Below are 24,355 nucleotides of genomic sequence, written 5' to 3'. Positions count from 1 at the left end.
AAACAACTTTTGAGTCCCAAGTTTTCTCCCTTTTTGTGTCTCTGCCCTGCTAGGAGACAGTTTTCTAATGCTATGCAGCTCAGGCTACCCCGAGTCGACTGCCCTGATGTCAATCATCAGTTAATATCTCCCCAACATAAGTTTGAGCACATATCCCTTCAATGTCAAAGGTGGATTTGGGGGAGCTGAGAGTGATCTGGTGGGAGTTGACATAACCAACCCCATTTTGTTTTCTATTCACCATTTGATTATGTGTTGCCCAAGCAGGGTTGGCTGCCTAGAATGTCTCTGAGGAAAAAAGGCTTTATTTTGAAAAGGAGGGCTTTGGTAGTTTATGGAAGTCTGTCCCTCTCCTTGAACTGATTAGCATTGGTGAATAGCTCTGCTCCCTTTCTTTGGAACAAATGATGAGCATAAACACCTTTCCACCCGCTCTGGCCACTCCTCTCTAATAAACACCTCTCCTCTTTTATCTAGGGGCTGCAGGGAGTATAGTGGTTAGAGCCTGCAGTCAGGAAGACCTGAATTTAGATCCAACCTCAGACACTAGCTGTGTGACCCCAGGCAAGTTAACTTAACCTAGACTACCTCAGGTTTTCATCTGTCAGATAAGCTGGAGGAGGAAATGGCAAACCGTTCCAATATCTCTGCCAAGAAAATCCCAAATGGAGCTCACAAATGAGTAACAATAACCTCTTTTATCTGATTTGACACATGGATAATAGATGGATATAAATATAATTAGTTGATACACATAGGGCCATCATCTCTTGGTGGAGTGCGTCACACTAAATGAATAAACTGCATTTTTTTCTTGTTCATCAGTCTCCTGTGATGGCTTATTGTTAGTGGCTAGTTAGGATTCTAAGAGAATTCAGGCAACACTGATAACCAGTCGATATTGCCTCTGGATCTCAATTAACTAATCATTAGCAGGCCAATGTAATTTTGGCCAATTGACATCAATTTGCTCTTACAAAAGCCTATTAATTAAGAAAATGTAGCAAGATACAAAATACAAAAACATCTCACCACCCCACGTGGTGCTGGGGCACACGCTCCTCTTTATACCTCAGTGCCCAAGGAAAGTAGACTAAAAGTGGTTATCACAAAGCAACTCCCCCAAAAATACTGGGGGAGAGGCCCCTCAACACCCATGGTCCCTAGACAGAGTAGCCGCAAACTTAAACCAGCAACTAGAGAATACTCTTCTCACAAAGTTCACTTCTTGGAATGGCATGCCCAGGTTGGAGGAATCAATCCCTTATTTGCACAACACGTTAGATATAGCTCAGTTGCTGGGTCTCTCCACTACTAAGCTGGGTCCCGCTCACCCTTCAGGGTGGTTCCCTGGACTCAGCTTCTCTGGTTACAGCAGATTCTGCAGTGGACTCCCATGGCTGGATGGCTGGTGGTTCTGACTTTCTGAAATTTACAGGGTTGCTGTGAGTTTTTTCCCCTATGAAATAGTATTTTATTTTTTCCAATTACATATAAAGATGGTTTTTTTTAACATTTTTATGAGATTTTGAGTTCCAAATTTTTCTCTAAGACAGCAAGCAATCTGATATAGATTATTCATGTGCAATCATATTAAATATATTTTCACATTAGTCATGTTGTGAAAGAAGAAATGGAACAAAAGGGGAAAACCATAAGAAACAAAAAACAAAGGGAGTGAAAATAGTCTGCTTCCATCTGCATTCGGACTCCAGAATTCTTTCTTTGGATGTGGATAGCATTTTCCATCATGAATCTTTTAGAACTGTCATGGATCTTTGCATTGCTGAGAAGAACTAAGTCTGACAAAGTCAGTCACCACACAATGTGGCCATTACTGTGCACAATGTTCTCCTGGTTCTGCTCACTTCACTCTGCATCAGTTCATAGAAGTCTTTCCAGGTTTTTCTGAAGTCCACCTGTTCATCATTTCTTATGGAACAAGGGTATTCTATTATATTTATATGCCACAATTTGTTGAGCCATTCCCCAAGTGATGGGCATCCCCTCAGTCTCCAATTCTTAGGTTGCTCTGTTTTCAATACTCATTTATGGAGGATCAAAGAATAATAAATACAACAGGAAAGAAAAAACCAAGCATGCTGTGTTTGAAGCCACCAGGATGGTGAGGGGCTTCTGCATCGAAAGACTTACAGTATTTCTTCCTCCTCACTCAAAAGCAGCTAGGAAGAGAGCAGCTAGGGAAGGAAGGAAGGGAGCCAGAGAGACAGAGAGGCAGAGAGAGAGAAAGAGAAAAAGGGGAGAGAGAGACAGAGGCAGAGAGACAGAGAAAGACAGAGAGGATAAGAGAGAGGGACAGATAGAAATAGAGAGACAGACAAAAACAGAGAAAGAGGAGACAGAGAGGTCATATTTATTAGAGCCTTTTGCATATCACTTAGTGCCATGTCACCAAGGGGTAAACCATTCAGAAACAGTCTGTTTGTCCTTGTGTCAGGACAGCAGAGCCCTTCTATGCACACTCCTGGAAGCAGGTACCCAGACCTCCCACAGGCTGGTGCCAGGCAGAACAGAGTGTACAACTGACAAATTGGGCCCTTATTGGTCAGTGCCTGAATACAATAAATAAATAGACACTGTTATTTTGGGTGAATTGGAATACAAGAGCAGAAGAGTGAGGAGTCAATAATAGGAGTGGTAGGGGTCAGCAAGGTTGTAAAGCCATGTGAAATGGCACATAGAAAGGTGACTTTACAGTCACGAAGATCAGGGTTCAAATCCTCTGACAAAAAATAGTTGTGTGCCTATAGGCAAGTCACCTCTAGGGCCCCAGATAACTCTCTAAGACTTAAGTTGCATATAATTTCATTGTCTTCATTAGTGGAAGGAGTTTTCACACAGGCAGGCCTGTACACTGATAAAATCAATGTTCTGGGCAAAAAACCTGTAACAAATCCCCTAAGCCGTTATTAGGCTTTAGTAAGTTAATTAAAATGAATAAGTGAAAAAAATATTGAATATTATTTGTTAAACGGGATGGCTCTGTTAGAGGGAAGAGGGGGCCAGATAGGTAACTTAGTGAATAAAGAACTGGGCCTGGAGTCAGGAAGACCTGAGTTCAAATCTACCTTCAAATACTTATGCAAAGGGCTATAAAACTGTGCACATAGCAATTCCACTTCCAGGGATGTAGCCCAAAGAGATCACAAAAAGAGGAAAAGGACCCACATGTGCAAACATTTAGAGCAACACTTTTTTTGGTGACAAAGAACTGGAAATTGAGGGGATGCCCATCAACTGGGGAATGGCTGAACAAGTTATGGTATTTGAATGCAACGGAATACTATTATGTCAGAGGAAATGATGAGCAGGCAGACCAGAAAAACCTGGAAAATCTTATATGAACTGATGCTAAATGAAGCAAGCAGAACCAGGAGAACATTGTACATAATTACAACCACATTGTGCAATGACTAACTTTGATAGAGTTAGGTCTTCTCAGCAATGTAAGGGTCTAAGATAACTCCAGAAGACTCGTGATGGAAAATGCTATCTACATCCCGAGAAAGAGCCTGAAAGAGCTGGAGTCTGAATGTAGAATGCAGATCAAAGCATACTATCTGCGTTCTCTCTCTCTCTTTTTTTTTGTTTTATTTTGTTTCTTCTTTCTTGTGGTTCATCCCATCGGTTCTAATTCTTCTTTATATCATGACTAATGTGAAAATATGTTTAATATGAATGTGTATGTAGAGCCTATATCAGATTGCATGCCATCTTGAAGAGGGGTGAGGGGAAGGAGGGAGAGAAAATTTAAAACTCAAAAGCTTGTGGAACTGAATGTTGAAAACTAAAAATTTTAAAAAGAATATTACTATTAGTAATTAGAAGGAGTGAGTATATGTAGACAGAGGGTGTGGATATAAGGTGCCTTTGATGGGATGATACCCAAAATTTATTTTGTTGCACTGGAAGGAGAGGGGAGATTGAATGGGATAAATTATCCCACATAAAAAAGGCATGAAAGAGCTATTATAATGGAAGGGAAGATGGGGGAGGGTGGTGGGCAAAGTTTAAAGCTTACTCTCATCAAAATTGGCTTAAAGAGGGAATAACATACACACTCAGTTGGATATAGAAATCTATCTTACCCTCTCCATTTTACAGTCTTTCCATGTGCTCACTTTCCATGTATCTCTTTGGGGTTCACAGCAACCCCTGGGTAGCAATGGGCCAGGAGCAGGAGTCAATACAAACACTTTTCACTGCTGCTCTCAGACCTTCTGGGAGTTCTCCTCTCTTGACGGTCAATCTGTCTTTAGTTATCCAGGCTGATTCTTCTTTGCTCTAAACTGGGGTCATTCCTCTTATCCAGTAGCTGGCTCGCAGTCTTGCTCCAATTCAATTCTAACCAGTCCATACTATGAACCAGGAACCATGTTACGTTCTGGAGACAAAGCAACAAAAAAAGAAATCTCTGTCCTCAGGGAGCTGACATTCTACTGGAAAGGGTAGGGGCATATATTTATGGTTGTTGTTTCAGTCATGTCCAGGTCTTTGTGACCCCATTTGGGGTTTTCTCAACAAAGATACTGGCGGGGGGGGTGGTGGTTGCCACTTCCTTCTCCAGCTCATTAAACACATGAGGAAACAGAGGCCAACAGGGAGCAAACGCACAGCTAAGTAAATGCAAAATATATGCAGAATAAATGCACAGTAATTTTAAGTGGGGAGAGAGTTGCTAACACCTGGAGGGAGATTGGCAAAGGCCATTGGTGAAAGATATCCAATATACAGCTTTAAGGTTTGCAAGGTACTTTACAAATATTATCTCCTTTGATCCTCACACTAACCGGGGAGGTAGGTGGTATTTTTATTCCCATTTTAAAGATGAGGAAACCTAGGCAGACAGTGATTGACTTGCCCAGAGTAACATAGCTCTTAAGTGTCTGACGCTGGATTTGAACTGGGCTCTTCCTGACTACTTCACTATGCACTGTGCCACCTATTTGCCTAACAAGAAAGCACTTGAGCTGAGCTTGGACACAGGGACTCCAAAGGCAGAGATAAGAGGCGAGAGCATTCTAGGCAGAGGCATGGTGGTGGAAAGTAGAATGGCATGTATGGAGGACAACTGATGAATGCCCTTTTGGCCAGAAATGAGAGAGAGAGAGAGAGAGAGAGAGAGAGAGAGAGAGAGAGAGAGAGAGAGAGTGTGTGTGTGTGTGTGTGTGTGTGTGTGTGAAGGGGACTGGTAATGTGGAAAAAGTTAGAAAAGATGGGTTACAGATGCCCCCAGCCTCTGCCTGCATACTTGGGGAATTCAATCTACCTGCTTATAAAATCTCTACACAGGCTGGCCCCCCAGGTCAGCACCGCCCTTCATTTCTATCTAGGAATGGTCACACTTTGGCTCTCCCCACATGACCCCACGGCCACCATGATCTACAACTCTGCGCTGCCCCTCTCTGGCAACCTCCTGCCCTTCTGTACCTCAGTCTCTCTGTGGGATTCATCCTCAACCTTTCCTCAATTAACAGTTACAGTTCTGTCTTGTCCTGGTTCCTTGTCTTTCCGATGGCTTCATTTTTTCCCCTTTCATGCTCTGGTCCTGAAGTAAACCAAGTCACAAATACTTTGTCCTCTTTCCTCGATTCCCTTTTCCTACCTTCCTTTTTTTTATTTGTACCCCCTCCCTTTATCTTCAACCTGGGATCACCTTCACTAGCCACATAGAGTATAGGAGTACAGATTTAGAGACAGAAGGGACCTTAGAGCTGGTCAATCAACCACCGAACACTTATTAAGCTCTTAGTAGCTATCAGGCATGCTTTCCCTCCTCAACTCCATCTTCCTGGCTTACTTCAAATCTGAACCAAAATCCTACCTTTTACAGGAAGTCTTTCATAGGCCCTCTGAATTCTGGTATTTTCTCTCTTAATACTTCCTATTTATCTTGAAAATAGTTTGCTTTGTTGTCTCTCCATTAAATTGGGAACTCCATGAGGGCAGGGACTGTTTTTTGCCTCTTTTGATATCCCTAGTGCTTAGTCCAGGTGCCTAGTAAATGTTTATTGATTGCCATGTGCTAAGTTTAGTGGATATAAAGAAAGACAAAAGTGTAGCCCCAGCCTTCGTGGAGAGACATGCAAACAACAATGCATATACACGTAAGATATATAAGGAAAGATATATGATATATATATATATATATATATATATATATATACATAATGCAGATACACGTAAGATATATAAGGAAAGATATATGATATATATAAGGAAAGGTCATCTCTGGGGGATGGCACTTGCAGTGAGGGTGTCCTTGGGCAGAAAGTAGTATTTCAGCCTTGGAAGCAGATGTAAGGAGGGAGGGCATTCCTGTTCTGGGAGACAGCCAGTTCAAAGGCAAGGAGAGAAATGGGGAATGGTGTCTGAGGAACACAGAATAGCCAGATGGTAGTGTATGTAGAGGGGAGCAAGGTGCGAGAAGATTGGAAAAATAGAGAGGCCAGGTTATAAAGAGCTTTAAATGCCACACAGAGGACTTTATATTTGACCCTGGAGGTAATAGGAAACTACTGATGTTCACTGAGGGAGGAGAGGCAGGCACATGATCAGACATATACTTGAGGAAGATCATCATGGTGATGAGAGGATGGTTTGGAGTTGGGGGAGATTTGAAGCAAGGAGACAAAGGAAAAGGTGAGAAGTGTCTGAATCAGGGCTGATATGTACAGGAGAGCTGTGGCATTTGGCTACAGATTGGTTATTTGGGGGCAGTGAGAGCCAGGACTCAAGTAGGGTATCAAAGATAGGAGGCTAGGTGACTGGGATGGTGGCACCCTTGACAGTAATAGAGGAGTTGGGAAGATGAGTTCTGATTTGGCCAAGTTGAAATGCCTAGAAGACATCTAGAAGACATCTAGCTTGAGAGGCCCAAGTAGTTGGTGATGCATGACTGGTGTTTGGGAGAGAGGTTAGGGCTGATTCTACTGACCTGTGAATCATCCAAATTGGAGATAACTGAACCTGTGAGACTACCTATGAGATCATCTATGAGCTAATGAGATTGGAGTTCCCATCCCCCACCTGCACGCTTTACATGAGCAATGGGCCAGTAGACAGTCTTGCTCAATCCAATTTGATCCAAAAAACCACTTACTACTATGCTATGTGCTGGAGTTGAGAAGTAGGACCAACAATTACAAAAAATTATTCCCAATTAATATTCTTAAGGCCATTTCCCTGATGAAGAGAGACTTCCATCACCTCTTGCTGCTAGGATAGAATATAAGCTATCTTCCTTTTGACTTTTAATTATAGTCTTTCATAATGTGGTTCCTCCTTCCAGGCAGTCTTCCTTGCTTCCCCTCACACATCCCACATTACAGGTGGCATATTAGTAGCTGTCTGTCCATGACTTCCCATCTCCTGCCTTTGCGAACTGACCTTCCCTGATCCCCTCAGTTATGAGCAAACAGTTCCCTCATCTTAGTACTTGGCATGTACTGTGTTTTATTTACTTACTTTTATTTTTAGTTACCTATTTTAGTTTCTCTAGGGGTAGAGAGGTCCTTGAGGACAGAGCCTTTTTGTGTCCCCAGTACCTTGAATGGTGCCTGGAATCAAGTGAATTCTTGAACTGAATATCACCCCTCTTCCAGTGATGCCATCTCCCTCCATGGCAGTCTCTAGAAATTGGCCCCTGACTTGGAGCTACAGGAGACTGGTGGGGCTCTTTAAGTCCCAAGTTATGTCTTTTAAAACAACCTCCCTTTTGTTTGTGCAGTATCCGACGCTGTAAAAATCGAGCTCCATACTTGGGTTGGAACAGCCACAATTAGGAGCTAAATTAGGAAATGAAGAGCGGCGAGGTTTCATTAGCCAGCTAAACCTAGGCTGGATGTCTTGGTCCCACCTCTGGAAGACTGTAAATACGGTATATGAAGAAGTACTATAAATGTCACACTGGGACCTGAGGATCTGAGCCGCCCCACCTAACTTGGTCAGTGCCTTCAAACCTGGAACAACCAAAATCCCCCTCCCCCAAGGTGCTGATTCCAAGAGGGTGGAAACCTTTAAGGGAAGGCTTGTTTTGTGGAAGACTTCCTAGCTAAATTCACTCTTTCTTTCTTGGGGATAATCACTTTCTATAGAAATCCTAATTTATTTTTCTGAATTCGTTTTCCGGCTTTTTTTTGGGGGGGGGGGGGTGTGTGTTCCGGGCTTAATTCTATATTTATCCCTTCAAAGGTAGGGGCTATTTTGTACTCTTAGCACAATGCCAGGCAGCTACGTCTGGAGTCAATCAATATACATTTTTAAAGTGCCTACTATGTGCCAAGCACTGTGCTAAGGGCTGAGGGTATGAGACAAGAGTTCCTTGCCCCAAGAAAGCTCACAATCAAATGCGGGATACAACAAAAATACACAAATACACAAAATATCCTGTATTCAAGATAAATAAGAAATTACTAAGAGGGATACTGGCATCGTGAAGGGGTTGGGAAAGGCTTCCTGTAGAAGGCGCAATGTTAGGTGGGAATTAGAGAAAGCTGAGGTCATCAGGCAGAGCTGAGAAGCGACAGCATTCTAGGCATGGGGACCAGGCAGAGATGGAGTGCCTCATTCCAGGAACAGCCAGGAGGTCAATGCCATTGAAGTGTGTAGTGGGGAAGACCTGTGTTCAAATCCAGACTCAAGATACTTGCTAGCTGTGTGACCCTGGGCAAGAGTATGTGCGTGAGAGTGTGTGTGTGTGTGAGAGAGAATGTGGAAAAAGTTAGAAAAGATGGTTTACAGATGCCCCCAGCCTCTGCCTACCTGGGTTTCCTTATCTGTAAAATGAGGAAATGTGTGTATATCTATCTATCTATATCTATATATCTATGTACCCACACGTGCATGTGTGTATATACACACTAGCTACTAGTGGTGGCAGTAGTAGTAGTAAGGTGCTTAAAAATGCTTGTTGAACCACTCCTGAAATTATTTTATATTTATTTGTGTACTACTGTTTATATTCCTCTAAGTAGAAAGTAAACCCCTTAAGGCTGGGTGCTCCTTTCAGTTTTTGCCTTTATATCTATCTCCAGGATCCCTCATCCCAGTGTCCTCACACAGTGACTTAAGTAATGCTTGAACTGGGCCCATCAACTAACCTTAATAATGTTAACCAGATAATACAGACAAGTAGCTTACAACAGCAGCTAGGTGGTGCAGCTTCAGACACTTATATGTGTGACTTGGGCAAACTCATTCATCTGTCTGCCTCAGTTTCCTCAGTCTGTAAAATGATAATAACTACCTCCTGTGGTTGTTATGATCAAATAACATTTGTAAAGCACAAAGTAGATGCTAAAAAAATGAGTATTCCTTTCCCCATCCCTGCCCTGGCCCCAGCCCCTTCCGCAAATTAGCCACTATTTTGAGCATTTAAAAATGCCCAACTTTCCAGTTTGCATAGTTCAATAAATGTGCCAATGTGAGTGGGATATTAAAGGTGCTCACACAAATGACCAAAGACAAAACCTGGGAAGGTGACCATATGACCCATAAGAAGGGGTCACCTGATTTCAAATCTTGCCTTTGACAGATGTTTGGGATGATCCTGGGCAAGCAGCTTTACTTCTCTCAGTGTGCTCATTTACAGAGTGGAAAGAGCAAATGCCTCGCAGGTTAAGGTGTGGCTCAAAGCCCAAGTATGGCACTGAAGTCACACAAATGTTGGTCAGCATCAATTTGATTATCTTGATACAGTGCTCAAAACCTTTTCTGTAAAACAAGGGCAGGAGAAAATAGGGACTCTAGCAGAAATGATGGATGGTTCATTTATGCATGCTAAGCAAAAAGTCACCTAGGAACTGTTAAAATACAGGGGAGCTGGTAGTTAAGTTTTGATACAGCAAAGGAGTGTTTACGATAGATGCTGTATTTTACAGCATCATCTCTCTCTCTATATATATATATGAAAAAAAGATGAAGTAATATTCCTGAAGTCCAGATGCTTGCTGTTTTAAGTTTAATGTTCTTATAACAGCTGGTTAAATATTTTACTAGACCCTAAAATGGCCTATGCTGTAAAAAAAAAAAAAAAAGCCCGACAAACCACCCGACCTATATCTATATGTATGTGCATATATATGTGTGTGTATAAAATAAAACATTTCCTATACTCCATCCGGAGATTTGAGAGGCAAAAGGCCACAATGGAGAGAGAACTGGCCTTGGAGAAGGAATAGGCTTCAAGTCTCAACACTGGCTTTGGAACCCTGGGCAGATTCCTTAACCTCTCTGTATTCTAGGTATGGTTCTAGGGCTGTATGTAACAAGGCCAAGAACTAGCCTTGCAGACAAGGCAACTCATGGAGCTCTGCATGGTCTCAGAATCAGATTCAGTCCCTATTGCCAGCAAATCAGGTAGTGAGAAGGGTGATGCTTAGCCAATGGGCCTTATGAAATGAATGAGAAAGGCTTTCCTCCTTTTATTCTTTCCTGCTTATTTCAAAAAATAGATCCTCAGTGGTGACTGACGTTCCCTTTGTACCTTAGGAGTCTTAGCTGTGACCAGTGACACAGACTACCACACTTTGCCTTCAGTAGTCATATCAATTTAAGGACCTATTTTCAGTACCTCGTGGGCAATCCCTGTGCAACCTGATTATTAAGGCCATCGGCCAATTCAGAGGGGAGAACTGAATGATGCAGAGAGCAGTTCTTAATTCTTATTCTTCTGCATGAGCTGGTTCTCCTGGAAGGCCTTGCATCAAGAGAACCCACTGAATGTTTCTCCTAGACTTTTGGAGCTTCCAACCTTCAGAGACTTTGGAGATACCACATCTCAGTTTACAAATAAGGGAAACTGAGGCCCAGAGAGGCAAAGTCATTTGCCCAAGGCCATTCAGACCAGGTCTAGGCTTCTTCTACTATACCATTCACTCGGCTCTGGAAAAGGGAGTTTTGAAAATTCTTACACTATTCTCTTTTATAAAGAAAAACAAAACTTGACATTTTAAGACAACACTGTAATTGTTTTGGAATCCTCATGATTCCCAATAATTGTTTCAAAATGAAAGGACTTAAACTTGGGTTACACCAAGTCTAGTAAGGTGATGCATACATAATTTTTCAGATAGTATAAAATACAAAGAAAAAATATAGTTAAATAAAACAGCTCAAAGAAATTTAGTGGTCAGTTGATAACTGAGGTTTGCCCTATTTTAATGAGAAGGACCAGGGTTCACTTTTCCCATTTGCCAGAGAAAAAGAAAAAGGCACCTGAGTCCACCGTCCAGGGGTCATTTCCTAGGAACCACTTTCTCTGTTGTTTAAAGGCAATATCGAAATGGGAGAAGGGTCTCTGCGGCATCTGGAGACCCTCAGACCCAGGTTAAAGATTTCAGATTCTTGCCTGCTCATCTGCCGACAAGCTACAAGAATAAAAGTGAATGCGGAAGAGAAAGAAATGCTTCTCGCCGCCTGGTTAGAGGAGGTTGTGACTGTTCACCCCTTCAAGGGAAGCCTTAAAAGGACAGCCTCTAACAAAAGGAGATATATGTAAACTGTTAAGATTAACGGATGGTTCCCAAATTCTTGCCAATTTAAATGGACATGCAGCAATTTGGGATTGTAAAATTCTGAACTAAAAACAAACGGTTCACCCGTGAATTTCAAGTTTTGTTAAGACAGAATAAAGAATAAAAAGGCTTTTCATTAAATACTCTTCAAATACTGGGAACCTCACACTCGGCTTAAGCTCCTCACTATACATATTTATAAACATATCACAGTTAAACACCGACCCGTATTTACTTTACAGCTCTGCCTTCCCCCAGAGACATTATGGCCAAGGGCTCATTGATAGTCTCACTCCAAAGTAAAATCCAAACTGAAGTTTTATCTGCCACAACAAATACGGCTAAAGTCAGATGCAAACGAATGGATTGAGGGAAGCTACAATTGCCTTGGCAAGAATATTTTTTGCCGCACGGTGTAAAAGGGGTCAAAAAGTGATTTCCTTTTCAGCCATTAAAATCATTTTTTCCCTCCAAGCCTCAGTTTTGTTTAGAATGAGATGAGGAAAATTTATTCAGCCCCACCCTGGAATATATACACTCTTGATTCCTTTGGCATAAATGACTAAAACAGAGGGCAATTTTAGTTACTGGTATTTTGACGTTTGTCTCCCTGCCTAGTAACAGGGCTGGGGAGGCTGGCCTGGCTCGGAACACGGAGGAGAGGTCACGTGAGCACCGTGCGCGACTTTCAATAAATAAACCCAAGAGATGACGGATAATCAACTACTTCTTCCCCTCCAAACACCAAGGCGGCGTCCCAGGCAGTCTCGGCCCGCTCCAAACGCGGGCTTTTGTGGAGCCTCGGGACGGCTGGAAGTCTGGGAGAGTCGGCGTAGGCCTCGGGGTGGTCCTCCGCCCGCCCCGTCGGGGGCCCGGGGAGCAGAGGCCTCGGGGCGCCGTCCTCGCCCGTCTGCCTGTCCGGGCAGTCCTCGGCCCTGTCCTCGGCGCCCGGGAGCCAGCGGCCTGTCCTCGGCCCTGTCCGCGGTGCCCGGGAGCCAGCGGCCTCGGCCCGCTCCGCCCGCCCCGGCTCAGGGGATGCCCTCGCGGCGCCGGCAGCACTGCGACGGCGGCACGTCCCAGTCGTAGACGTAGGAGAGGCGCAGGCGCACCTCCTGCGGGCACAGGCGGCCGTGCAGGGCCAGGCTGCGCTGCTTGGCGCGCATGTCGTCGGGGCTCTGCTTGTGCGTCACCAGGTACTGGTTGCTGCAGCCCCGCGAGCGGTACTCGGTGTCGAAGCGCGGGTCGTGCTCGCGCCGCACGGCCAGGGGCGCCAGCCAGGCGCCCAGCGACACGTCCTCGCTGCGCCAGCGCTGCAGCACGTCGCGGCTGCGGCTGACGAAGCGCACCAGGTCGGCCGAGAGCACGTAGCCGCCGCCCAGCGCGTAGGGCAGGTAGTGGTCGCAGAGCAGCCAGGCGGCCTCGCGCCAGCGCCCGCCCGCCTGCACGCGCCCGCGCCCCGAGAAGAAGCCCCAGTAGAGGCGCTGGCGCCGCTCCGGCTCGCGCGTGCGCAGCTCGTCGCGCAGGGCGCCCAGGCGCGCGAACGTGTCGTCGTCGGCCTTGAGCACGAAGTCGAAGGCCACGCGCTCGTCCAGCCACGCGAACATGGCCAGCACCTTGGCCGTCAGGTTCTCGTAGGCGTCGCGCAGGTGCGGCAGCAGCAGCAGGTCGCCGTGGCGCGCCTGCTCCCGCTCCAGAGCGCGCCGCTCGGTGGCCTCCAGCCCGGCCGTGCCCACCACGAAGCGCGCCCACACGTCGGCCAGCGGCCCGGGCCGCCCGGCGCCCGCCAGCCACGTGCTGCGGACGGCGCTCCGCCGCTCCGCGCCTGCGGGCGCGCTCACCACCAGCACGGCCAGGAACGCGCGCTCCGCGGGCTCCGCTGGCGCATGCGCCGCGGCGGCCACGCGCCCACCCCCCGCCGAGCTCTCGGGCGCGCACCTGGCCAGCCAGAGCAGCGCGCCTGCAGACAGCGCCAGGCCGGCCAGCGCTAGCGCCGTGCGGTGCCGGCACACGAGCCGCGGCAGGTTCATCGCGCCCTGCAGCACGCGGGGCTGCGCGCGCACCTCTTCTCCGCCGACCCCCGCGGCCTGCTCCGGGGAGGGGGCGTCCGGCGGGCAGGGGCTAGGGGCAGCGCGCGATGCTACTGCGCGTGCGCGAGACGGCCTCCCGCCGCCCCTGTCCTCCAGGGCCGTGACGCGCTTCGTTCCCGTGGGCGGCGCTGTCGCCTCTCTGCAGCCGTGGAGAGAGTGAGAGGGGCGGGCGCTCAAACTCGTCCGGAGGCCGGCGGAGGCGTGCCTCCAGCCGAGGGCGCTGAGGTGGCAGGGCTGAGGGGCCGGGGCGGGGCGGACCCGGGCGTCATGTGACCCAGGTGGTTTCCGCCGCCTCTGGCACGTGATAGCGACTCTGTCGTCTTGGTGTTTTCCGCCCGGAGGAAAGATGGCGGCGCGCGGGCTCCTTTGGCCGTAAGCGTCTGCGGCCGCTCGCCCCTCCCAGCCCCTTCCCTCAAGAAAGATGGCGGCCGCCTGTGCGGGCTTCCGTTGACGGTGTCGTGGACTTTGGTTCTGGCCATCTCGGGGCTCCGGGCGGTGAGTGACGGGCGCCCGCGGCTGGGCGGCCTGGACTTGGCGGGGGGACAGCGGGGCTCGCGGGTCGCGGTGTCACGGGCCGTCCAGGCTGCAGGGGTCCTGGTAGGAGCCCTCTGCCGACGGGGAGCTCACTTCCCAGTCACGGACCGTCGGGTTTGTGGGGGCTGGAGGGATCCTGGGGTCACGCACTGACCGGGCTGGAGGGGGTCATGGGGTCACCGACTCTCCCGGCTGGAGTGGGTCCCCCTCGCCCCCTCTCCCAGGAGGGCACCCGCTGGAAGCCCTCGGGCGATGGGGAGCTCCCTCCCTCCCCTCAGGGCCCGGCATCAAGCTGCCTCTTCTGCCCATCCCCCTCCCCAGCCCCCGCTTGGGGGTCTCCCCTTGGCGGTCATGCCCCCCTCCCCCCCTTAAGCTGCGGGCGGGGACCAGGTGGTCTGTTTCTCGGTACCCCGGGGGTTTGGCGCGGCGCCCAGCCCACAGTAGGCGCTTCCAAGGCTCGTGGACTGCCTCAGCGGGAGCCCCGGGCCCCGGGCCCGCAGCTTTGGAGCTTGGCGAGGACTCCGTCCTGGTGTGGCCCGATCCCTCCTCGGGTAGATGTGGAGGCCGACCGCAGGTCCCAGGACAGAGGCCTGGTTTTGTTTCGATGGCGCTTAAAGAGGCTTGTTTTTTTCACCTGGATCACAGGTGTTAGTCTGAGGGGACCTTGGGGTCTTCTAGGCCAAGCCCCTCAGTTTTCGGTTTCGGAAGCTGGAGCCCAGCGAGCTGAGCCGCGTGACTTGCCCGAGGTTACCCGGGGAGCTGGTGTCAGAGCCACAGTTGGAACCTGGATCCTTTGAATCCTGGGCTTTAGGTGCTAGGGTTCGAGATGCACAGTTCCCAGGGAGCGGAGGTGCTAATGGGTTCCAACTGATGTCAAAGTAAGCCCAAGACAGGATGTCTTAGACTGGAGAGACCTTGAACAACTGAGAGAAGGACCGGAAAAGATGGACCCTGGACGCAGGGAGTGTATGCAAAGGGTGTGGGGACAGGGTTGGAGTGGAAGAGGGAGTCTGACTGGATCCAGATTGTGGAGGCCCTGAAATACCAGGTGGAGGAAAGGGAGGACAGGGAAATCTGAATCCATCTCAAGTTATTGTTTTGGGATTGTCTTTGGTTTTTGAGTCATCTGTGTCTGCAGGTAATGGAGGGTTAGCTGTGATTCCTTTTCAGCTAAAGGAAAGTCTTCTTTAGGACCAGAAGTAAAAGGAAGTTGGGGGTTGGGAAAGAAATCCAGAGCCTTTTAATTTTTTTATATGGATTTGAGATGCAAAGTTAACAAGCAAGTTTACCAATTTCCCACCCCCACTCCCAAAATTTCCTCTGTTGATGAATTGATGACATATAGGCCTTACTCCCCCTGTTCCCAGGATTTAGGGAGAACTCCATCTCCTTCTCTCCCCTCCCTCCATCTCTTTGCTCCCCCATCTCCTGTGCCCAGGATGGGTCAGCTCAGCTCGAATGCAGAGTGGTGGCAGGGACTTGGGGCTGGGGAGTAAGGGATATATGTGAAACGGAGCCCCTGCATCTGAGGTTACCGAATGGAGGGCCCAGGGAAGGAGCCAGCTGTCTCCAGACCCCCTGGGATGAGTAGCTGTTGCCATGCTTGCCTTATGGACCCAAACTGGCCAGCATCCTTCTGTTCTGTTGTTGTGAGGGCCTGGACCTGGAGCAGGGTCTCTTGATTTCTTCAAACATTGTTCTTGGTGCCTGTAGGCATCATCTGTTTGGTTTGTGGAAGGGCCATCTCCACATAGGTGACTTCCAGCTGTGGTGATTGCTGTCAGCTCCTTCTGCAGCAGGGCTCCAAGCTCCCTGTGGTCCTTGAGCTGAGCTGCTCAGAGAGCTCCTGATGGACACTCATCTGAGTCTGGGCTTGACCCAGGCTGCTTCTCTCCCCAGTTAGCCTCTTGGCAAGGGTCTTCTGCAGCTGCCCTTCTCCGTTCTTTACTGACTGCTGAAGTGACCCTCGACCCCAGGCATTCTGATGCTCCCTTCCTGGAGGCCATTCCCCACTTGTTGGGTCCCAGCCTCACCCCTGACCTCCTGGAGGGAGAAAAACCTCCCTGACCCAGATGCTTCAGGGATGAGCAGACAAGCTCTTCTTACCTCCTTTTTATGGAGGCAGATCCCTGGAGCAGAGAGTCTGCGTTTGCCAAATCCATGTGTTTTGGCCTCCGGCATTCCTTGATTTCCATCAACCTGGGGCAGCTAGGTGGCTCAGTGGATGGAGAGCAGATTTTAAAACCAGCTTCAGGTACTTTTCGCTGTGTGATCCTGGGCAAGTCACTTAATCTCTCAGTGCCTCAGTTTCCTCAACTGTAAAATGGGAATGATAATGTCATTTACCTCCCAGGGTTGTTGTGAGGATCAGATGAGATAAATGTCTGTGAAGTGCTAAGCACAGTGCCTGACATGTACTGCTGTATGCATGTTAGCTGTTGTTATTATATGGACTGCTGGGAGGTGTAGGGAAAGGAGGAGGATGTCGGGTCTTTTCCATAGTTCTCTCAAATGTGAAAGTCCAGGAGTGAGATGGGGATGGGAGGCCAGGTAGAGTGGAAAGATCTTTTCTCTCTCCTGGTCAGAGGCTAGAGCCCCTCACCTGGGAAGGGTGTTATTTGGTAATTTGTCTCTGGGCCAGCTCTTTTCTCTGGCACAGCTGCACAGATAGATAAAAAGACCTTACTTTTCATGACCTGGGTTTCAGCCGCTTGTCCAAGGAAACTGGTTCCTGATCTGACCTCATCTGATTTTCAGTTCAAACCCTGACGTGCCCTACCACCAGGGCTCTGGGGGGGTAGGGTGGGAGTGGGGCTTCTGGAGAGGTCTTCTGGGGGCCCCTGCAGCAGCTGGCTCTGTTCCAGGTGAAGGGCCTGCTTTTTTTTCAAGTCCTTCCCAGCTGCCCTAAGTGACCATCAGGCTTGACCCACTGGGAGCCTAGAAAAAGATGTACTAATCTTCTGTTGGGCCTTCTGCCTCTTACCTCATCTGATGATCTCACAACTGCCCCTGGGACAAAGCAGGCCAAGCAGGGATGAACACCCCATTTATAGTTCAACTCAAACATCAGAATGATGAAGGAATACTTCCCCAGCATCACAGGGCCATTAAGTGTTCGATCTGGGACTAGAAACCTGATTTTACTTAAGCAAATTCAGAACTCTATTGCAGTTCTCCTGCGGGAACAGGACAATTAGGTTTGCTCTCTACTGGCTGTGTGAACTTAGGGATACCCTTATTAAGGTGGTAAGTTTATGTGAAAGGATTTGTAGGACCTGTGAAAGGCTTTTTGACTTACTTTCCTGCATGAAAAGTATACTGTACCATAGTCATCTAAGTAGTCAGCTCATTCTCTTTGATCACTACCTGGGTAGGTACCTAGCATTGTGCAAGTTATAGCAAGTGACACAAAACATCATGAAAGGCCCTATTTTAGAGAAAATTGTATTTATTTGTTTTCTAAACCAAACCTAACTGCTGATAGTTTGCTTTTGTAAATACTCTGTTCTTTTGAAGGGATTCTGCCTAGTTGTAGCAATGCTTTAAATAATAACGCTGTCATTAAACTACAGTGTGTGACAATAATAAATGCTAAGGTGCAGGTACTGAACGCTCAGAGTTTAGTGGAAGGAGAGATGACTATGAACTGGAGAGTCTGGAAGTCTCTTTAAGAAGGGGGACTTGCTGGGCCTTGAAGATTGGTTAGGATTCTGTAGGTGGAAAAGATGAGAGAAGGGTATTCAAAGGAGGGGGATTGGTGCTAACCAAGGCACAAGGTGGGAACCTGTGAGCCATGGCTAGGCCCAGTGGGGAGGAAGAGGAGGTCAGGGTAGAAAGGAAAGTTGGGGTCCTGTTGGTGAGACAGGCAGGCAGACATTGAGCATTTATTAAGTGCTTACTGTTTTCCCAGATGTAGTGCTTAAAGAGAATGGGATGAAAGGGACTAAACTAAGCATTTTTGTAGTGCCTATTGTGTGCCAGACATTGTGCTTAGTGCTTTACAGTTATTACCTCATTTGATCCTCACAGCAACCCTGGTTAGGTTAGTGCTATTATTTTCCCTACTTTATAGATGAGGACACTGAGGCATTTTGAGGTTAAGTGACTTTCCAGGGCAGCTAGGTGATATAGTGGACAGAGTGCTGGGTCAGGAGTCAGGAAGACTCATCTTCCTGAGTTCAAATCTGGCCTCAGACACTAGTGGTGTGACTATAGGAAAGTTACTTAACCCTCTTTGCCTCAGTGTCCTCATCTGTAAAATGAACTGGAGAGGGAAATGACAAACCATTCTGGTATCTTGCCAAGAAAAACCCAAATGGGGTCAGGAAGAGTCAGAACTGACTGAAATTACTTCCTCAGGGTCACACAGCTGGTGTCTCAAATCTCTTGGATTTGAACCTGTCTTCACGATTAAGCGCTGGAGATACAAATCCAGACAAAAGGAACAATTCTTGCCCTCAAGGTGCTTACTTTGGAATGGGGCAGAGTTAGCCCATAAAAGAGGTTGAGGGAAAGGCACCCCCATGGCAATGGTAGCAGAGTCCTGAGAGTCAGAATCAGAAATTGTTGTTTGTCCTTCATTTCTAAAGAGGACCATGACATCGGGAAACTGATGCCATGACATACAAGTGAATTAGATTGAAGGAGGGAGGGCTGTGCAAAGTCACCAACCTCACTCTCTCTTCTGGAGCCAGCTGGGTCCAGTGGCTAGACATAGATCAGGACAGTTGGAGAAAGACCTGGATGCAGTGGGAGACCTTGGACTTTTTAAGCTATGGTCTTTAGCTTGTCTCAGTTTGACTGCCCATTCATTGATTAAGGCTGGTTAAGAAATGAGCCAGGAAATGACTCCTTTTTTCTAATCACAATTAAAAAAAAAAATCAATGTGGGAGGTAAAGACCTTCAGGGTTTTTGGCCAAAGCAGAAACAACTTCTACTTACATTCACTCTCCGCCGACCGGACCCAAGCTGTGACCACTAAGTGGTATTTGGGCTAGAACCTATTGTTGGCCAATCAGTGAAAGCCAGAGTGATTTTTGGTTTACTTTAAGGCATGGTCTCTGAGAAAATCTACCCTGAGAAAGAAAACTAACCCCAAGATTTCTTGCTAAATTTACATTCCTTTGGGCAGAGCACCCACAGGTAAGGGTATGATACTCCACCTGGGCAGAGGGAGGAAGGGAAAAGAGAGGAAGGAGTGGAGCTGCCCAACTGGAACTGGCCAGTTGGGTTCCCAGTAGGGCAGCTCTGACTACTCTCAGGTGGTTGTTTGTCCTTTGTTCTTGAAGAAGACCATGACGTCAGGAAGACGGTACCATGACTTGTAAGTGGAATTGGATTTAAGTGAGGGAGGGCTGTGCTGGGTCACCAGCCTCACTCTCTTCTTCAGAGCCAACTGAGTTCAGTGGGCAGATGTAGATCAGGACAATTGGAGATGGCCCTGCCAGAATCAGAAATGGGAGGGGGATAGAGGATTGCCAACCCAGGCTTCTCCCAAAATGGAAACCTTACAGATTTGCCACTGGGAGAAGGGGGCTGGAGGGCGGTGCCAAGGGGGGAAGGTGGTGAAGTCTGGAGAGTGAGAAGCCGAGCCAGGGAGGGCCCCGGAGGATGAACTTTGTGGGGAGGACAAGGGGACAACATGATCTATAGACTTCAGAGGCCAGGAGCTCAGACAGAAGAGCCTTGGCCTTCATCTTCGCCATACGTTGCTGATCAGGAACCCCATCAGTGACGTCCCTGACATCAGTCCTCTGACCCCCCTACCTGCCCCCAGGCCATGTGCTCCACTTGGGGCAGCTTTGTTAGGGAGTCAGTGCCTAATCCTCCTCTTGGCAGCTTTTCCTTAGAACACCTATAATCCCTCTTTCCTGTAGTAGTAACCCTTTTATGTACTTATTTTAACAGTGAATAACTTTTATGCTTTTAAAAAAACATCAGTCATGTTCCAACATGCACTCTTTCTCATTGAATCCTTTATTAGAGTAATTTGAGCAAAATCCATGCCCCAAAGTAACTGTACTGATAATATTTCCAACTTGCTCCCTCTCTCTGGAGAGGGGTGTGGGCTGTTTCTTCTTTAATGGGACCACAGATTGTAGTGAGGAGTTGTTTTCACTTAGGTTATTATGGTGGATTGTATAGTTTTCTCTTGATTCTACTTGCTTTGGTCTTTCCATATTTCTCTACATTCTTCAAAATTGTTTCTTAGAGCAGTACATCCAGATTCCATTAGTTGTACAGCACAATCAAATCTTGGGCATGGATTGGGTTCCAGAGTCAAAACTCCCTTTGAAAATCCATTAGAGAAAAAAGGACTGCCATCCCTGCCCACGCCTGCTTCTGCTTTGCCATGAACAGGAGAGGACCCAGTGAATCAGAGGGAGCACGCTGCGGTGGCTGACTTCAGTCCAAGCAGAATAGGTGATGAGATGGTAGATGGTGCAGAGAGGCTAGCCTCCCTCCTGGGAGGAGCGCTCATTTATCCCATACATGCGGGTGTTCTCACACTGCGATGTATTTCATGGGGGTCTGTGAACTTGAATGGGGAAAAAAGTTATGTTTTTCTTTTCATTACCCTAACGGAACTTTAGCATTTCCTTCAGTTACTCAGTCATGAATGAAGTAATAGTGTTCTGAGAAGGGCTTCACTAGCTGCAGAGTGTTTGCTGACATAAAGCCCTGATGCACATGGCCTCTTCCACATTTAAATTGTTTCTTTCTCTCCTCTTCTCCCCACTTCCTGCATAGAGTTGAAATTCTCATGAGTTAACATGCACACATGCGGTTCCATGGAGCCGATTTAACCATTTCTCCCTTCAGTGAGGCACTGCCTTTGTTTGCTAGTGCTCTAAACTAGGAGACCTTCTATGTTACTGACCTCCTTGAGGGTGTGTATTGGTACCTGTGGATGGTGTGACAGCAGCTTAGTGCTGGTTCTTGTATATTCCAGATCACTGTACCGAAGGGTCTGGCCCATTTACAGCTCCACCCAAAGTGTGTTCCTGAATGTGCCTGTTCACCCACAGCTTGGCCAACACCACTGTTTTTGTCTTTGCATCGTCTTTGACAGTTGAGGATGAGGCGAAACTTCAGTTGTTTTACTTTGCATTTCCCTCTAGTGATTTGGGGCATTTTTACTGTCATGTTAATAGTTTACATTTATTCTCTTAAGAACTGTTTAAATCCTTTCACCATTTATCTGCTGGAGAATCAGCCCTTTAGTTGTTTAAAGGCAGCTCTCATTCTTCCCATGACCTGGACCTGGTCCCTGGCCTCCTCCCTGCTCTGATGGTTTTTCTCTAGATGACAGGTCACTGATTGAGCGCTGAGGGACTTCAGGGGCCCTTATACTATCCCCAGAATCATTTTAGAGATGATGAAACTGAGGCTTAGAGCAGTCAGATGATTTGCCAGATGTGTAATGCAGAGCTTAACTGGTCTTCCAGTCAAGTGTATTATTCACAGAATCACTGAATTTGGGATCTGGAAGGGACCTCAGGGGCTCTTGTGTCTAGCCTCTTTGCATAAGGAACCCTTACTGTGATGTGCCTGACCTGGGCGGGTGGGGGAGCAGGGGGGAGGCTCTTGCTTCTTTCTCCCTTGAAGCCACACAGAACAAGTCAATTCCTTGAAGACAGTTCTTATCTCCTCCCTCCTGCTCCCATCGGGAATCTTCTGCAAGCCTGACATCTCCAGTCCCTTTAATCCCAATGTGACTTGCATCGCAGTGCTTGCCTGTAGATCTCAGTAGGTGTCCCACCTCCTGGATATTAGGTTTCTGTTGACATAAAAATTGTCCAAGGGTTTGTTGACAGGTTTTGCTGCCTGTTATATGTATTGACACTTAGAGACATTTTAAAAGTGGTTTATTACATGCTGAACATAAGTCATGGCTAGTGGGTCCTCAGAAGCCTTTTCAGCAACCTTATGTGGGTGTTAGTTATTTCTGGCAGGATGGATACTATAGAATTCCACCAAGGGCAGTAAAGATTTATACATCAAAGAGCAGAGCTGAAGGGGAAGCTCTGTCTGCATCAGGTGCACTTGTGGACTGATCAGGAAACACTGGGGATTGAGCTAAAACTTGCAGACTAACCGTTAATACCAGGGTTGTGGTGAGTGAGGCAGTCATTAAACATTTAAGGGCCTGCTGGGTACCAGGCTCTGTGAGAAGTGTTGGGGTACAAAAAGCAAAAAAGACAGCCTCTGTCCTCAAGCAGTTTGTAATCTAACAAGGGAAGACAGTCCACCAGGAAGGGAGGGGGAAAGGGCAGGCTGGCACAGGTGTAGGTGATGGCAATAGCTCCTTCTTGACATGGAGGCTTGCAGGGAAAATCAGAGGAATCCCAGGGTAGTGCAGCTGGGGTAGAGACGAGATAGCCCAGCTGAACTCATTCCCTAGTGCCTGGAAGGCTCACCTTAATTATAGAGAGGCAGAAACTTCTGTCACTGACCTGAGCCCAAGTGACTGTGTGTGTTTGGGAGTTTAGAGCATCTCAGCTCAGTTCCCAAGGTGTCAGCAACTCATGAAGAATTAGTCAAGAGGGATTAAAGGTAATACAGAAAAACTGTCCTGTGGATGTTCCTGGAGATGAAGATAGCTTTTTTGGCTGCCACATGATCCTGCTTAGCAGTACTGAGCTCACAAACCACTAAAATCCCCAGATTTTTTTTTTTTTTTTTTTTACAGTGGCTGCAGTTTAACCATACTTTGGCTCCTGGCCTTCTAGCTTTGTGTGACCTTTACCTGAGATCAGCATGCTAGGTCTACCTTGAGCCAAGCCATTGACAAAAGTGTTAGGCACCAGAGGGCCAAGGCTGGATTCCTGAATCAGTCAGTTTGTAGCAAGTCAGGATCATGTATCATTTTTCTTTTGGGAAATTTTTTCCAAGTTCTTGTCTCAGAGGGGAAAAGGGAGGGGACTGTTGGGAGCCTGATAATGGAAAGAAGGTCTGGAGTAACTTATTTAGTCTGATGTTACAACAGTTAAATTAATTGGAGACAGAGATATACCAGTCACAAAATGTATTTTTTTGTCCGTACTTTTGGAAGAGCCTTTCCCTTATCTCCAACTGCTTGGGAAACCTTTTTCCAGGGAAATTTTAATGAGATTTTGGGTTTTCTTTTGAAGTGACTCTCCCTAATAGGTTTAGGGACTCTAGTTGACCCTCCCACCCTCAATCAGCACAATGTAGATTTTGGGCCTGCTGGGCTAGAATGAAAAAGGATGGGCTGTTTTGGGTGGGTGTAGAAATAGCTAAATCCTATAGCCAGAAGGGAAAGGGAGAGCATCTTACCACTCCCAAGTATCTCTAAATTTCTGGTTTTTGACCTAACATATGCATCTGCCCAAATCTGTAGGACTCCAAATCTTAAGCCACAAAAAAGTGAATTAATTTAAACAGCGCTTATTCCATGCCAGAAACACAGAATTTCAGAGGTGGGAGGGACCATAGTGGTCATGTTCACACTACATATCTTCAGTTGCGGGGCTCCCATTGTTTCAGAGAACTCCTAGCCTGTTCTCCTAGTTTTTCCTGAGCTGAAGCATACATTGCCCTCTTTGCAGCTTCCCCTACTGCCCTTCAGGCCCAAACTGCATGAGGCTCAGACCTGCTTTTGAGTACTTCAGAGGAGCTGCCATATCCCTAGTCTGTTAGGGACTCCATGAACTTGGGGGGCCCTTCACCGTTGTGGTCACCTTCCTGTGAGGCTCTCTAGCTTGTCCAGACAAGGTGCTCAGAAGGGAACACAGTCCCCAAGGACCAGACATAGGGGGACTGGCTTTTGTTCATTCTCCCTTATATGGCTTTAGGTGATTTTAGCAGTTCTACCCTACTGACTAATGACCTGGCAATCCACTAACATCCCTTTGTCTTTTTTAGACCAGCTTCTAACTGTGCTTCTTCATCTTGATTTCCTGAGCTCAGCATTTTTCTTTATTAAATCTCATCTTATTAGGTTCAGCGTGTAGTTCTAGCTTGTCACCCTTTTGGAATCCTGACTTATCTAGTGTGTTCTCCAGCCCCCAACTAGCTGCAGATTTTGTTTGAAGCTCTCTTTGACTTTATCCAGTTTACTGATAAAAAGGTTACGTGGCCATGGGCCATGCAGAGATTCTGGGCTCCCAACTGATGACGGGCAGGGCGGCTCCTTGAGGCTGGCCAGTCATTCCATTTGGAACCCATCTAGT

General features: G+C 47.3%; 2 protein-coding genes across 5 annotated transcripts in view; one reads left to right on the top strand and one right to left on the bottom strand.

Annotated features, from left to right (window-relative positions):
* Window positions 1–12,444: 12,444 nt before the first annotated feature.
* On the bottom strand, window positions 12,445–13,564 carry B3GALT6 (beta-1,3-galactosyltransferase 6). The gene has a single exon (XM_072608452.1). The coding sequence runs from the start codon at window positions 13,562–13,564 to the stop codon at window positions 12,566–12,568; it is 999 nt and encodes a 332-aa protein (XP_072464553.1). The 3' UTR covers window positions 12,445–12,565.
* A 421-nt stretch (window positions 13,565–13,985) lies between these two features.
* Window positions 13,986–24,355, top strand: part of SDF4 (stromal cell derived factor 4) — a 54,049-nt gene continuing 43,679 nt past the window's right edge. For 2 of the 4 annotated variants that reach the window (XM_072608451.1, XM_072608448.1), the window contains exon 1: window positions 13,986–14,119. The gene's annotated coding sequence lies outside the window, so the exon portion shown is untranslated. Of the gene's footprint in view, window positions 14,120–14,156; window positions 14,273–24,355 lie in introns of those variants that run through there. The other 2 variants (XM_072608450.1, XM_072608449.1) reach the window with 2 other exon arrangements.

Source organism: Notamacropus eugenii, chromosome 5 (genome assembly GCF_028372415.1).
Source record: "Notamacropus eugenii isolate mMacEug1 chromosome 5, mMacEug1.pri_v2, whole genome shotgun sequence".
NCBI classification, from domain to species: Eukaryota; Metazoa; Chordata; class Mammalia; order Diprotodontia; family Macropodidae; genus Notamacropus; species Notamacropus eugenii.
Note: the sequence above shows the minus strand (reverse complement) of the source record. Positions and strands in the feature narration are given on the sequence as shown.